General features: G+C 44.3%; 1 protein-coding gene and 1 long non-coding RNA gene across 2 annotated transcripts in view; both read right to left on the bottom strand.

Moving 5' to 3' along the window:
- GGT7 (gamma-glutamyltransferase 7) overlaps positions 1-11,802 on the bottom strand; it is a 42,460-nt gene extending 30,658 nt beyond the window's left edge. The window contains exons 1-2 of the mRNA XM_028734914.2: positions 11,487-11,802; positions 1,011-1,237 (exon numbers count right to left, since the gene is read on the bottom strand). Coding sequence (XP_028590747.2) covers positions 1,011-1,237; positions 11,487-11,721 — 462 coding nt within the window. The 5' untranslated portion in view covers positions 11,722-11,802. The remainder of the gene's footprint in view (positions 1-1,010; positions 1,238-11,486) is intronic.
- The window catches only part of LOC144327834 (uncharacterized), a 126,084-nt gene that overhangs the window by 79,497 nt on the left and 29,956 nt on the right, over positions 1-16,631 (bottom strand). The gene's annotated exons all lie outside the window — the stretch shown is intronic.

Consider the following 16,631-nt stretch of genomic DNA (forward strand, 5'->3'; position numbering starts at 1 on the left):
AGAAGGTCCAGATTCAGTCCCTAGCATCTCCAGAAGAAAGGATCAGGTGGTAAAGAACACGGAAGATCTCCACCAGGGACCTTGGAGACTTCCTGCCAGTCACTGGCCTAGATGGACAAATTGTCTGACCTGGTATAACACAACTTCCTCTGGTACTAGTTCAGCTCCCTGTTTATCCATGAAGCTCTTTAGCTTTTCTTGGGTCAGTCATAAAGATGGGATAAAAATATAGGTGAAAACGTTTCAGCTCTAGTACAAAAGCATTAGATGTTGCCTCTACAGGAGCAGGAACAACAGAGTTGCAGTGGGACCATTCCATCTTGCGTAGAATATGCCCGGTTACATTTAGGGCTTATCCACACTTGCCTTTCCTCTATGCTTTCCAGGCACGGTCCACACTTTAAAGCTCTGTGTCCGGGTGCCTTTTTTTCTTCTTGCTCCAGAGCTTTCCCCACAAAAACACACTCTTTACAGCTGAATTGGCACAAACGCTGTTTACAGGGTGGGTTTTCATGGGGAAAGCTCTGGGATGGGGAGAACACTTGTACACAGAGTTTCAAAGCACAGATCTGTGCCTAGAAAGAGCATGGCAAAAGGTAAGTGCAGATAAGCCCTTACATGCTTAGAGCAGCGCATGACAGAGAGGAACCCACATTGGGAAAGTGAGGTTCCGATGTGCAGCTCACCCTTTGACAAATGGTGCATTCAAAGTGCTTCATGTCATGGTGAGTTTGCAACACTGAACACTGCTGGTAACTATAGTAACTATTACATTCACTATTATAAGCAAGTAGTTATGCAATTTGTAGTTGATCTCGAACTGGCACAGTAAGAGAAGTGTGGCAGTTCCCAAAACAGCACTTTGAATCCCGCTGCTACATGCAAGAATACATCATGATTAACTGTAGCAAGCAAAATTAGAAGCTACCATTATTTGTGAAAGGTGGGTTCTTCCTACTTCAATGCAAGCTTCCCTATCAAGAGAAAAACAGTCAAATACCTCTTCTTACCTGTGGGTCTCCAAAGTAGATCTGCATGATTAAGGCCACCGTGACTCCTGTAGCAAACGTTAGGCAGGCGGTGATGATCACAGTCAGACCGTCCTGGCGACAGCTGCAGTCCCCGGAGAATGGGTCCTTGCTGGTCTCCCGGAGGGGCGAGATGTCCTGGCTGCCCATTTCCGATGAAGATGAAGGCAGGCGCTGAAGGCGAGCTGATTTTAAGAAGGAATCTGGATCTTCATTCACAAAGGAGAGAAAAGTGACGGACACAGGAGTGAGATGCTGAAAAACTCAGAATCAAAATCATACACAAAGACACTCACGGAACACGGAATACCTGTTCCTGCTCCAATGGTATTGCTTTTCTGCTCAGCCTGAGCATTCAGAAAGTTTGCTGGCTCTGGTTCCACTATTATGGGATCACGTTACACATACTCCCCTTTAACTCTTGGAAGTTGAATGGCAGTATTAAATTATGAAGTGGGCCACTCTACATCCTGGAGACGACCAGTTTACCCATGCAGCTATGACTCATGGTCATTACTTCCACCCCACTTGTCATGCCTCCTTATGATACTGGGAGGGTCTACTTAGCATCGGGAAACATAGTAGTAGCTGCAGCGATGCCATTTCCCATTTCATTAAGGAGACAGGGTATTCTCCACAAAATTTAAAATACTGGTCTTTAATATTTACAAGATTAAACTGCGAGGAAGCACTTTGTATTAAGAACATTTGTCTTGGTACCTCATAATAACTCTAGCTATGTTATCAATGCAAGAACTCAGGGGGTGTACACACAGCAGTTGGGAGTGGGTTTGATTCAGCCCATGTGTGTATGTTTTTTACATCATCCGCATAACACCATCTTCATCCAAATGGCAAACCAAACTCCCCACTCCCACCCCATTTAACCCAATTTTTCAAATTTGTGGATAATCCAGTAAGGGGAAAGATCCAACATAATGTTATGGGCTAGAGGGAAAACAGGGATCCCGCAGATCTCTGGGTGCCAGATTTCTAGAGTCTTGGGTGCTGGGCTGAGCTTATTTTAATTCCAGACAGGGGCAGAGGCAGATGATGGCTCTGCTGTTAAGGCATCTGCAAGACCAAAAACCCTACAGGTAACCAACGGGGTGGTTGCCACATAACTTGGGTGTGGTGTCACACAGGAAAATTACCACCTTTTAAAACTAGGCTTGGGAGAAGGGAAGGAGTTGCTTGGCAAGAGGTTTTCTGGGAAGGAGAAGCAGGAAATAAGTCCATGTGGGGCCTAAAGGTCGGAACCATCTTGGCAGGCTGGCTGAAGGCAGGCTGGGACAGAGACAGAGAAGTCTTGGAATCTGATGCTACGCTGCTGTGTGGAAAAAGCCTTCCTTGAAATGCAATGCTCTGAACTCTCTCCAAAGTAGACCCACGTGTCAATGTGTGTACAATAAACCATATTTCTTAGAAAACACACACACAACAGTCTCTGCTGTAGCTTGACTCCCAGCAGACTCGCCAACCCTAGATGAGCACCTGGAACACCCTCTAATCTTGCTACCGCTTGGAGAGATTGAGCTGGCATGCAAGCTTGGTAACAATAAAATAATGTGTGGATACACTGAAGTACATTATTTTGATGGGTTGGGGTTTTTGTTTTTTAAAACATGCATGGCAATGTTTCGCTGGGTGCTGTCTATTGCCACACACCATGACTTCCATTTGCTGATCTCCTGAGCACAACATGGCCATTGTGCTTCCATCAGCCCAAAGGAAAGAATGCAGCATGCCTATTTACCCTGGCTATTGCTAAAAAAACCTCTCCCCGAAAGGCAGCTCTTTCCACCTTGCCTTGGCTGTGTGTGCTAGTGTGTGAAACATAATGTTTCTATTCTTCTCTAAGCCACACCACAGATTTCTGTGTTGGGTGGAGTGGGGAGTTCTGGAGATCGAAGGCACCTGTGTCTACACCTGCCTTAGAAATACACAGAGGTTTTTATGGCAAGCTTTGATGTTATTGCTCAAAGCTCTTCCCTCCAGAGGGAGTGGCAGAAGGAACTGCAAATCAGCTCGTGAGATGGGTAATGGCAAAGATGTGAAGCCATGGAAGAAGCAGTCCTTCCATCAATCCACAGAGTGCTCCGGTCCCTGTCCATTCAAGACATTGTCCAGGTCTGAGGCTCTTCCCTTCAAAGAGGAGGAGGCAGAAGGAGCTAGAGATCAGCACTGGATAGCTCACTTGGTTAGAGTCTAGTGCTGATAAAGCCAAGGTTGCAGATTCAATCCCTGTCTGGGACAGCTGTATATTCCTGCATTGCAGAGGGTTGGACTAGATTGTCGTCAGGGTCTCATCCAACTCTACAACTCTATGATTCTATAGATTCAAAGACAGCAACAACCACAGAAGCATCCCATTTGGAGATCAGCATAGTATTTTGGTCCTTGTCAGTTGATGGTTCCCTCTGACCTTTTCAGTAAAGAAAGTGACAGGAAAATTGCACAGGTTTCTGTCAGATGGACCTGTGAGTTGGATCCGGTCCTTTGTTTCATGTCCCATTTATAATCACATAAAGTCCATAATACAGGGAGATTATTTTGGAAGGTCCTTTTTGGGAGGTCAGACAGCACAAACAAAATGGCAGGCTCATGCTCGTAACCAAATGATAACATTATTATCATTATTAAAACATTTAATGAAATGCTTTCCCACTGAGGTATAGATGCTCTTTATCACAGCCTACAGAAACTCATCGTGTGTTTCTTACATGGCTATGGGCTCGCCCACACTTCCCCTTCTCCCACTGCTTTCCCCCAGGAAAACTTGATAGAAATTTGTTCCAATCCAGTAGTAAACAGTGGGTTTTCCCAGGGAAAGTGGTGGGACAAATGAGAATCCTCTCAGACCTCCCCCCATGCTTTCCAGGCACAGGACAAGTGGAAGCGTGGACCCGCCTTAAGAAACACAAAGATTGTTGACAACCATGTGGAATGGAGAACCAAAGCCCATATTGGTGGACTGGAAATTTCCTTATCATACATAGTTACCTAGCAGCAAAGAGTATAGAAAGTTCGGCATGTGTTAGGAAGACATCTGTGCTTCACAGAACGTGAATTTGTGGGCATGCAATGTGTCTATGCACCTGCTTCCATGCTCTCAGTTTGGCTCTTTTTCAGAAGCATGGGAAATCACCCATGGGAGAAGCCAAATGCCATTTATTCCCGGTTAATCCCATGCTAACACCACTGAAGTGATTTGGGGCTAAAGAAGACAGACTAATGTCTTCTAAACTCTTAGCTTGAACCTTGTACGTCCTGACACTATATCTTCATGCAAAATAAGGCAAACTTAGGCAATTTACTGCCTCAGGATATTATGCTACTCCCCATTTACACCAAGATTATGTGCTGAGGTGCCGGGTGTATCAGCGGAACACACGTAAGCCCACCCCACCCCGTTCTGCCCCTGTCTTGCCCATTTGCACTGCTGAAAATGGTCAGCAGTTGCGTGTGCCAGTCACATACAAATGGGGAGGTATCAGTACTGCTTTTGGGCATAAAGGACCCCAAAGTGGTGATCAGCAAATTAATAAAAAATAACTAAATAATAAAAGTACAATAAGTAATTCAAAACAATATAAAACTACAAAGCACCCACCAGTCACATTGGATATTCATGCTCTCGCCACAGATACAACTTGCCAGCATTGCACCTCTCACTTGGAAGCCAAGTTAACTCCTATCCTCCCACCAGCTGCTCCAATCTTTCACCAAGGAACAAGCACACCCAATTACCTGTGAGGAGCACCTTCTCCTTTGTCATGCTCCAAAAGAAAGACTCAAAGGGATTATCTCCCCCTTGGTGTCTCCCCCTTCAGGACCACCCTACCAGGGCTGGCTACTGGCAGTGAACCATCATCAATGGCAGCCGCAATATAAATAGGCTCTCTGCTCCCCACTCCCAACGAACCAGCTGTGGCTGTGACAAAGTACTTGTTCTTCACGGGCTGGGCTAGATGACCAGGCCTTCTGGCTCCTCCAATATGCTATTTTCCAGATACAGGGGGGAAGATGGCTACATCTTAGCCAGCAGCAGTCTTGCAGGTTCTACCTGCCTCCTGCTCCTGTGATTGCCCTAGCTTAGATGGCTTTTACAAAGGGCTTAGGCAAAAACTTCTGTGGAATTGATATATCAATAACTATTTGCAACGGCAGCTAAAATGGAAGCTGTGTATTCAGAGGCAGTATAAATTCCTACATCAGGAAGCTGGCTGCGTTCACTGCATCATCCAAACTGGTTATGCAGTCTCCTTTTTGCTGTGTACAAATTATATATTGACTGCACAATTGGAGCAGTCTTTCCCTCAAAGAATTCTGGGCGCTGTAGTTTAGCCTTCACAGAGTTACAATTCCCAATAGCCCTTAATAAACTACAGTGCCCAGAATTCTTTGAGGGAGGGAACATGCTTCGAATGTGCTTTAAAGGTATAGTGTGTCTTACGTTATCCATGTGGACATGGATCCATGAGGGATCGAGACCACAAAGCATGTGGATTGGAGTAATCAAAGGTGAATTGTAGGAGTGCACCTGATCCCTTAAAACTCCCAAGATTCCTGCATTGCAAGGGGTTGGACTAAATGACCCTTGGGTCCCTTCCAACTCTTTGTTGTTGTTGCTGTTTAGTCGTGTCCGACTCTTCGTGACCCCATGGACCAGAGCACGCTAGGCACTCCACTGCCTCTTCCACTGCCTCCCGCAGTTTGGTCAAACTCATGTTTGTAGCTTCGAGAACACTGTCCAACCATCTCGTCCTCTGTCGTCCCCTTCTCCTTGTGCCCTCAATCTTTCCCAACATCAGGGTCTTTTCCAGGGAATCTTCTCTTCTCATGAGGTGGCCAAAGTATTGGAGCCTCAGCTTCAGGATCTGTCCTTCCAGTGAGCACTCAGGGCTGATTTCCTTCAGAATGGAGAGGTTTGATCTTCTTGCAGTCCATGGGACTCTCAAGAGTCTCCTCAAGCACCATAATTCAAAAGCATCAATTCTTCGGCGATCAACCTTCTTTATGGTCCAGCTCTCACTTCCATACATCACTACTGGGAAAACCATAGCTTTAACTATACGGACCTTTGTTGGCAAGGTGATGTCTCTGCTTTTGATTCTATTATTTTACTTGCCCAGACATAGTCATGCACAATCAATTCCATCCCTGCACCCACTTCCTTTTCTTTTAAAGCCTCCCAAACATGAGTTGAGATACATAAAAGGTCATCTTTAAGAATCTGTGCAGATTTTTTAAAAATCCAGTATAAATTTACCCAACACTTGGCTGCACCAAAGCCAGTGATGCCTTGTTTTATAGAATGCATTGGTGTTACACAATAGGGGGCAGGAAGAAAGTGAAATTAATGTTGCATGCAAATGTATTTCAATGTAACAGTGATATACTTTTACTCTGTTCTCTTGACAGCCCCTGCTTGACGCCACAACTATCATCGCTACAAAGAATGCAAACTGCCCAAAGTTGAGCACTTTTACATTCCTTTGATTCATATTAAGGACATGGTTTATTATCTCCTACTGAAATCAAGGGGGGCTAAAACTGCTTTGCTTTGGCAGGATCATTCTATTGTGGATCACATTACAGAAATAAAATTGCACATTAAAACAGCTCCACACTGTAATGGAAACAGGCAATGGTGTTACTTATGTCACAAACAACGACACTCTCATTTCAAGCAATAGTTTGATGCTTGAATATGGGTTTATCTACAATTAATTTATATACATACAATGTGTACACACACAATTTCTTTTGAGCCTTAAATCATCAAATGCTCAACAATTTACTGTTGAGAAATCAAGTAAGCTGTGTCCTAAAGGTATGTCTGTAAATTAAGTGTATACCTGAAGGAGCGTCTCCACCCCCATCGTTCAGCACGGACACCAAGGTCCAGCACTGAGGGCCTTCTGGCAGTTCCCTCATTGCGAGAAGTGAGGTTACAGGGAACCAGAGGGCCTTCCCGGCAGTGGTGCCCACCCTGTGGAATGCCCTCCCGTCAGATGTCAAGGAAATAAGCAGCTATCTTATTTTTAAAAGACATCTGAAGGCAGCCCTGTTTAGGGAAGCTTTTAATATTTAATGCTGTATTGTTTTTAACACTCGATTGGGAGCTGCCCAGAGTGGCTGGGGAAACTCAGCCAGATGGGTGGGGTATAAATAATAAATTATTATTATTATTATTATTGCTTATAACTGGGCATAACCCATTTGTGACTTTTTTTTCATGCTGTGAAGAGGTACAGTTTCTACCAGCCTGGCATGCTGTAGCAGTTGGTGAGATGGGATCACTTCTCACCTGACCTCTGGTTAGTTGTACTGCTGCTACTTACTAGGAAATAGGGGGGAGTTAGTGGCAAGGTCAGTATGGTGCAAACGTACTGGCAGAAGTAACAGATTGATTCTGTTGATGCATTTGCACCAGTCCAGCCTCACTGCTGCCTTGAATTCCTCCTCTGTAAGCAACAACGTAACCAAACACAGGTCAGGTGAGTAGCAGCAGCCACCACACTGTTCACTACTGCTAAGAAGTAGTCATTTTCTCTGAGGCTTCAATCCTACACACACTTACCTGGGAGTAAGTGCCATTGAACTCAATGGAACTTATCGTGATGTGAATCACAGGATTACACTATCAATATGTTACACTGTTTGGTCCATGGCATCCACTGTTGTCAGTCTGAAAAAGTATTCCTAAAGCTCCTATGTGCTTGGGGTGGGGGTGGGGCTTGACATCCAAACCAGTAATATATATTCTATTTCCCTAAATTTCCGCTTTGTATGTAAAACTTATCACTCCAGTTGAGGGGTGTGAACGAGCTGCTCCTGCCAAACAGGTTGTCAGGGTACTGTCAGCTGACAGTGCTGAGCAGGTGTTCCTCTCCCTGCCCACTGAGTCAGGGAGAAGAGTGCCATCTCATCCCTCCAATCAGGATAATACACGAAACTCTATCCCACCCCTTGTGATGACCACCAGTGCAGGCAAGTAATGGGATCAACCCTGTTTCCTCCCAAATCAGCCCATACTTATTTGCTTCTTTCAAAATCACTATCAGCAAGAGACATTATGGCATAAGTGAAACACACCCAACTTTAACCTATCTCTGCTAAATAAAGATCTGTGTTTTCCTTCTGTTAAAAAGGGGGTGGTATTCAACTACTACTGAGAGCAGACCCACTAAAATTAATGGACCTAAGTTAGGAATGGCCATTAATTTGAATGGGTCTACTCTGAGTTGGTTGAACACACCCCAAATATTCTACTTAATAAAAAAATTATGGTAACTCAGACTCAAACTAATCTTTCTATGTATCCTTGGGGAAAACACTTCCAGCTGCATTTCATTTATAACAGAAGATAACATTTACTGCTTACATCCCCTCCTTCTCAATATAAAACAAATGCCTGAGAATGTGTTTTGATGTCCCACTGAATGGCAATCAATTGTTAGTGATACAAAATAGTATCACCATACTATTGGTGTAGCAGAAAATGTAGAAGTTATATTGTACACTGCAACTTCACGGCCAATACTTACAACTTTGTTGACATACACGTGTATGTATATGTGTGTGTGTGCATATGTAACAATATATAAATGTTGCTGAATTACAATGCCTATAACCCCTGCCCTCTGCCCACACTTTCTGAAGCTAATAGGATTTGTAGTTCAGCAACATCTGGAGAACCAAAACACACATAATCTGTGATAAAAGGTATATCTGGTGCTTCCTGCTTGGAGGCTACCATTGGCAGGGAAGTTCAATGTCTGGCAGCAAATTTAAACATGCATAAGGGAGACAAAAATGAGGACTAGATCCCAACAAAGAAACAAAATATAGATCAACACAAATGCAACTTTGTCCATGAATTATAATGATTACTGAGATAAATTATGTTGAGGAGCTTTGAACATTTGAAATGCACAATATGAGCAAAAAAAAGTATTATAATGAATAACTAATAACTAATGTAGTGAAATGCAAAGGTTTTGTGGGCATAGATCATTTTATTAATATTTATGCAGAGGGACAGAAATAGCCAAAATATTTATTTAAAACTTTTTTTTGCAGTTGTTGTATTTTCATGCCAGCTACTAGTTTTGAGAGCTTGGAAGAACCCATCATGTAAAAGTGTCATGCTGGGCACAGAGGTTTGTAAAGATATTGGCAACGGATACCAGTTAGGAGAGTCAGTAGTTTTACACATTGACAAACAATGAAACAAACTTCAAATGAGGAAACACTCAGGATTCTAACCAATGGATACATATGCATCTGAAAAGAGAACCAATAAACGATTGACATATAATCATGGAGGTGCCAAACTGAACAGTTTATTTAGATTTTGCAAATTTCAGAAGCTTGGAGTCAGCAGACCAAATGGAAATGAAAAATACGAAAACACAAGAGTGGTGGTGAGTCATGATGGGACAATGAAATAAAAGTGAAGCACTTCTTTTACATATCGGCTTCAGTGTCCTGAATCTTCCAAGAGATCCTTCATATGCTACAAAGGAGGGGGGGGGGGGAAACCTGCTGCTTCTCTCCCCCCTTTGCTTCTATTTTAAAGTGGAGATCAATAATTTTGTCTAGTAATGCAAGACCTGTAAAGTCCAGAAGAGTATTAGACTCCCAAGTCTCATTCAAGGAAAGATTTGTGTGTCTCACTTTCCACATTATAATAGAGGTAGAGAAAGAAAAGCGCATGGTTCATGCTTTTGCTTTTACTACTTCATTGTTACACATGAAGCAACTCATAGCGAAAGGGAGTGGAGAAAACATCAAAACACTTCTCTGAACTACTGGAGATCTGTATCAGAACCAATGAGTTCTATTGATTTACATCAGCATGTTTTAGATGGCATGTCTCTATAGATTCATATCAACATATTGGCTTTTTCATTCATTTTTAACCTGTTGAATTAGTGATTTGAATCCTCTAACATGTGTCCCAGCTGAGGATTTCTCACAATGTGATGTGTCCATAAGTTCATTGCAGGGGGATGTACCGAATTACAAATCTGATACCTGGTAGGTCATTCAAAAATCTGGTTACAAAAAATATACCAAGTATGGATCTTTCTTGCTTTCCTCTTGTGAGTTATCACCAGTATCTGAGATTCACAGCAGTTATCCCTGTAACATGGAGGTTCTATTTGGCTATTCTGACCTATCCACTATAAGTCTGTTTAAACCTTTTTAGAAAGCAATATAAGCTGATGGCAGTGAACTGCAAACGTAACTGCACACTGAATGAAGGAGTACTTCCTTTTGTCAATCCTAAAGCTTCTGCCAATCAGTTTCAATGGGTGGCTCAGAGAGCTCCAATTATGAGACGGGGGCAGCAACCACAAACTCTACTTTGCACGTTGTCCCTGTACAATCGCATTGCAAGAACTAGTGAAATCTGCATTTAAGTTGGATAGGTCTTGGCTACCTCTGCCAAATTTCATCTGCCTTTTGCAGTGCAGATCTGATACAAAAAGAGTAAAAGTCTCCAAGGGCAGTCTTAATGCTTGCCAATAGCTGGTGAGAGAACAGAAAACTCTGCCCTTGTTATATTTTCCAATTATCTTCACAGAGATAAAGGGAAGGCCCTCTGTCCCCCATCCCTCCCCATTTTTCAGGCATTACAGAACAAAAGGATGCCACATAAAGTCTCAACATTATGTAGGATGGGAGTGACTAGGCTCGGTAATTAACTTGGCAGTACTGTGAAAATCAACATTTTGGGGAAAGCTCATCCAGTCACCCCCACCAAAAGGGGCGGAGGTAAAACCATGAGATGCTGATTTGGAGCTTTCAGAGGAGGTGGGAGAGTTGGGGAGATAATGAGGATGGAGGAGGCTGCTTTAGCACAAAAGGGTATTCTGTAGAGCAGCAAACACAGGGTGGGTTGTGAGATCTGGAGGGGCGGAGGACTGGAGAGCCACTCACTTTCTTGCCCCGATAGGGGAAAGTAGCAGAGCAGAAAAGGGAGAGGAAATGAAATGGGAGATGGGGATGAGAAAGGTGGAGAGCGGCAAAGACAGGAGGAAGGGAAATGGCAGGGATGTGCAAGGAGTTGGTACCCAGGCGGGGGAGGGATGATCACGCAGCTCCGCTATGGGTGGGTGGGGAGAGGAGGCTGAGGAGTCAAATATGGCTGCAGAGAAGTGGGGTCCCGATCCCCAGGACCGCTGGGTTGGGACGTTCAGAGGAGGCGAGGGATGGCTACTGCGCCATCCAAATGTTGGTGCCAAATGCTTCTGGGGAAGGGGAGGAGGAAGGGATGGCGCAGGAGGGGGGCGAGATGCGGGAAGATGCTTGCTTAGGACTCGTGGACGAAGGCTGGAGGCAGCGGAGGTGGATGGGAGGATGGAGCATGGAGTCATGGTCGGATGGAGGGTGCAGGGAGCAGGCAGGCAGGCGGCGCAGCAGCCCCTCGGCTCCCGCTCTCACCCGTGTCCTGCTCGGCCAGGAACGCGTCTTCCTCCTTCCTGGAGCGCAGGCAGCTCTCGGGGGCGCCGCCGCCGCCGCCGGGCTCCTCCTCGGGCAAACGGGGAAAGCTGGTGATGCTCATGTAGTCGACGGGCGAGTAGGCGCCCAGGCTGCTCTGCTGGCTCGCCTCCTTCTCGGAGGCACCGGCAGCAGACGACGCTGCAGACGCGGAGGCTGCTGATGCCGCCGCCGCCATCCTGCCTGCCTGCTTGCCTGCGCCTCCCGGGCCGGGCAGCCGCCGCCTCCGAGCCAAGGACCCCGCTCCGGAAGTGGCGGAAGGGAAGCCGAGAGGGAGGAGGAGGGCAGGGCGGGGCTTGGAGCCCAGGGACCGCCCACCTGAGCCAAGGGGACCGTCGGGCTGATGGCTGGTTATCTCTTTACTATGCCGTTTAATAGATTGAAGACTATCTCTAAATGGTGTACAGGAAACAGAAGCAACAACAGGCAACATAATAATAATAATAATAATAATAATAATAATAATAATAATAATAATAATAATAATAATAATAATAATAATAATAATAATAATAATTTTAACTGAGCCTGTTGGGCTTGCCGATCAGAAGGTTGGTGGTTCGAATCCCTGCGACAGGGTGAGCTCCCATTGCTCAGTCTCAGCTCCTGCCAACCTAGCAGTTGGAAAGCATGCCAAAAAAGTGCAAGTAGATAAATAGGTACCGCTCCGGCGGGAAGGTAAACGGTGTTTCCATGTGCTGCTCTGGTTTTGCCAGAAGTCATGCTGGACACATGACCCGGAAAAACTGTCTGCGGACAAATGTCGGCTCCCTCGGCCAGTAAAGTGAGATGAGCGCCGCAACCCCAGAGTCGTCTGCGACTTAAGTGTCAGGGGTCCTTTACCTTTACCTTTTTTGAGCATACAGAAGATGATCATCTGAAAAACCCAGATTAAAATTAATAAAATGTTTAAAACAGACATAGATAACTAAATTATATTTGCATTATTTAATAACTTGTTAAGCCCACCTGTCATCAACAAGCAGACCCAAGTGGGGGTAAAATAAAATTAAGATAAAAATCATAGTTCCATCAAATCATATGAGAGAAATCATTTTATTTTATTTTATTTTGATAAATGTATTTGGATAGGAGTGCTTCAAAATGAAGGGTTTCATCCGTGCTATATAAATTACATATACTGTGACTGCAGAGCCGGCCCTACCAGCAGGCAGAGTGAGATCACCATCTCAGGCCACAGGTTCTGGGTGTGTGTGAGGGGGGGGATGGTGGCAACATATTAGAGGACAGAGCTGCATATACCATGCAGCTTGCCTTGTGCCCATCCTCAGGCATACCACTTGCTGAAAACCACAGGTGGGGAGAGTTGTGTTCATGTTCTACTCGCAAGCTTTCCACTGTGTTATGTGCTGAGTTGAATAGGATCCAAATGCAGCAGTCTGGTCCTAGAACAATAGGATTCAGAATGCAGCAGTCTGATTGGTCCTAGAACAATGCAGCAGTATGATTGGTCCACAGGAGCCACCCAATCCAGCTCCAGGTGGAAGTGAATCCACAACCTGATTGGCCTACAGGAGAATCCAGGAATTAGCCAATCACGTGCGGCCCATTGTGTAAAGAATGTATATAAAGCAGATATTTTGGGGAAACTTCCATTCCTCCTCACCACTATGAGCTGAATAAAGAGCATGAAATCCACACTCGACTCCAAGTATATTTCACACTGGCACCTTATTGGCCACTTTGAGAGCAGGATGCTGGACTAGGTGGGCAATTGGCCAGATCAATCAGGCTCTTATTATGCTCTTATGTTCTTATTAGCACCGTAATTGAGCATCCCCCATCCATCACTAATGACACAATATTGTATCCCCATGGAGCAGATGGACTGAAATGTTTCAAGGCAAGCTTTTTAAGTATACTGTAATGGGTTGCCTACACAAGTAGCAGTTATATGGCAGAATTGTTCCTGGATTGTACCATTTTGAACTACAGGTGGGGGTGAGGAACTATCACATATCTGAGTGCTTCCCTGTTTTGTGGGGCAGGAAGGGATTCTTTTGTGTGTGCGTGCACACACACATGTGCACACTCCACTAACATATCAGAGAAATGGGCAGGGTATTGCCTTTCTTCCTCTCATCTAGATTTCCATGCACCTGGGGGGGGGGGGGAGTTCTTGATGTTTGTGGTTGACTCTTCAATTAAAATTGGATGTGTGCTCCAGCAATGGAGAGGAAGAATGCACAGCTTTAAAAGAACTAATTTCTAATGGTTCACCCAGTTGCTACAGTGGTAAGGGACAGTCTTCGAGGCGATGGCCACCACTTTGGCTTTTTAAAGGGTTACTTGACTGCTCCTGCTTGAGTCCTATATCTAGTCAAAACAGTTCTTTAACTTTGTTGATCAATTAACTATAGAACAAAAAGAACTGCATGTCCCCACTGGATCCCCCTAATACTAAACAAATAGACAATAAAACAGTTCTGAGATTTTAATCATATAATTACAAACATAGATGGGTTGATGTGTTATAAGAAAAATAAATTGGATCCTGGGTTTTCAAATGTAGAGCATTTTCAAATGTAGGCACTCAAAATGCATTTGATATTTTGTAAAGTGCACAGTGTTCTGGGTTTGTTTGTTTATTTACATTTTCTAGCTTGCCCTATCTCAGAGGCAGGATGCAATGGATTTAAAATATGCATCTTAGCTGCCCAATTAAATGCCCAGGTAATGTGAAGTCGAAAGGTAAAATTCTACACTTAATGCCAGGCCTTAATTGCTTGCCCAATTAAAGGTTTTCCTTTTTTTAAAAGGGCAACAACAAATGCCCCTTAATTTATTCTATAAGTTCCCCCAACTCTCTGGAGCACATTTGGGGAGAGTGTGAGGTACACATAGGGGGAGGAGAGTGGGAAAAACTTGTTGCACTAGCAGGAATCCTTGTGCTAAGTTAGTGCAGGCATAGGCAAACTCCGGCCCTCCAGATGTTTGGGACTACAATTTCCATCATCCCTAGCTAACAGGACCAGTGGTCAGGGATGATGGGAATTGTAGTCCCAAACATCTGGAGGGTCAGAGTTTGCCTGTGCCTGAGTTAGTTGAATACTGTCTCAAGTGCTTCCCACATACCCCACTAGCCCAATGGCACAGGAGTGCATTAGGTGTGAGGCCATGAAACACAGGAGAAATCTCCCTCAACATTTTTAAGAGGAAGAGTTTCACTATATATGTAAATACTCCACCCTTCAATGACCCAGTTCTCAATTTGTGACACGATTATGAGTTCCTGTAGATGCGCCCTGTAGAATATAACGCACCAGCTGTGGTGAATGAGGCAGAATAAGCCTATTGCAAATAATAATAATTAACTGAGCCAGCAACGTATGTGTGTGTGTTTAGGTTGCGTAACTGCAAATTCTGTGAGGTCACATCTATGTCAAGTTGACCTGGGAGTTCCTTGTTAGTCATAACTTTGTCTTGCAACTAGGATCTTCTAATGGGGAAAAAATGTTAGTATCTCCTTTTTTAACATTTACAGTACACACACCTTTGAAATGAGGATTAGATGCGTCAGAACTGGGGGATGGGGGGACAGGACCAAAGGGTCAGGAGCCTAGGTCAAGTGGGATCAAGGAGAAAGAAAAATGCCCTCGAAGCTGCCCAGAAATGCCAGCTGCTGATTCCAGCCTCAGTACAGATGGTCAATTTGCGGTTGCTTCTACATGACCTCATTATTGAGCATTCTCCCTGATTTGTTTGTGTAAGGTTTGTTAGATAACATTGGCTATTTATTGAGCATACACTCTGATTAGTTTGCAGGTAGGTTATTTAACATTGCATCAAGCAATTGTTCTCCCACTATGTCCTGGCCATTTCCCCATCTCTTTTGTTATTGCACAAAGTTCAATTTTGTCAAGGGTAGGAGAGAAGGCTTGCTGTGCAAGAGCACCAAATCAACTTTTAATTGCGCTACATGAATCTGGCTTTATTTGATTGAATCCCACCTGGAAATACAGTAGTAATAGCCCAGAAGCAACCTTTAATGCAACAGGGTGATTTCTGTTTTGATTTATGATGGCACTAATCTTTATCTTTCAATAGGAGTGCAGTCACTGTACAGTACTGGTGTAATAGTGAAGGCAGGTGGGAACCTTGTAGTGAGGTTAGACTTGCAGAAGACAAAATCCTGTTTACTCCTTTAAGGTAGATAGTGCATAGACACACACACACACACACACACACACACACACACACACACACACAGTTAAGCACTTTGCACATTGGAAGTGCTTATTTGTTGCCACACTTTAGAAGAGCTGTGGGTCTTCTTTCCAAGGGCGTGACCAGAAGTTAGATATGCCAATGTTGTTCTGTGTCTTAAAATCCACCCTGGAGGCTGTACTGTATTGCTACAGAAGAAGCAGGACACACCCTTGCTGCTATTTATAAAAAGAGCAAAGCCGGCTCTTTGCAGTGACTGACAAGCCAGGAATCAGATCCCTTCCAAGGTCAGGTAAGCAAAACTGCGTTGTAGGGCTAGATGTAAAAGCGACTGACAGACCTTGTATACAACAAATAAAAAATAATGAAGCTAGTACAGTAAATTGGTAACTTTCCACTTTCATGACTTTGTCTTTAGTTTGATTTGGATATAACAAAAGCTGGGGAGCCAGGTGTGAGGAAATAACATCCAGCCAGTATTTTCTATAATGTGTAAAAGAAAGTTTGCATTCAAAATGTCAGACAAAAATCTTTCCCCCTCTAAACATTGGATTGTTGTTGTTTAGTCGTTTAGTCGTGTCTGACTCTTCGTGACCCTATGGACCAGAGCACGCCAGGCACTTCTGTCTTCCACTGCCTCCCGCAGTTTGGTCAGACTCATGTTTGTAGCTTCGAGAACACTGTCCAACCATCTCGTCCTCTGTCGTCCCCTTCTCCTTGTGCCCTCCATCTTTCCCAACATCAGGGTCTTTTCCAGGGAGTCTTCTCTTCTCATGCGGTGGCCAAAGTATTGGAGCCTCAGCTTCAGGATCTGTCCTTCCAGTGAGCACTCAGGGCTGATTTCCTTAAGAATGGATAGGTGTGATCTTCTTGCAGTCCATGGGACTCTCAAGAGTCTCC

This window comes from Podarcis muralis, chromosome 5, assembly GCF_964188315.1.
Source record: "Podarcis muralis chromosome 5, rPodMur119.hap1.1, whole genome shotgun sequence".
Classification (NCBI taxonomy): domain Eukaryota; kingdom Metazoa; phylum Chordata; class Lepidosauria; order Squamata; family Lacertidae; genus Podarcis; species Podarcis muralis.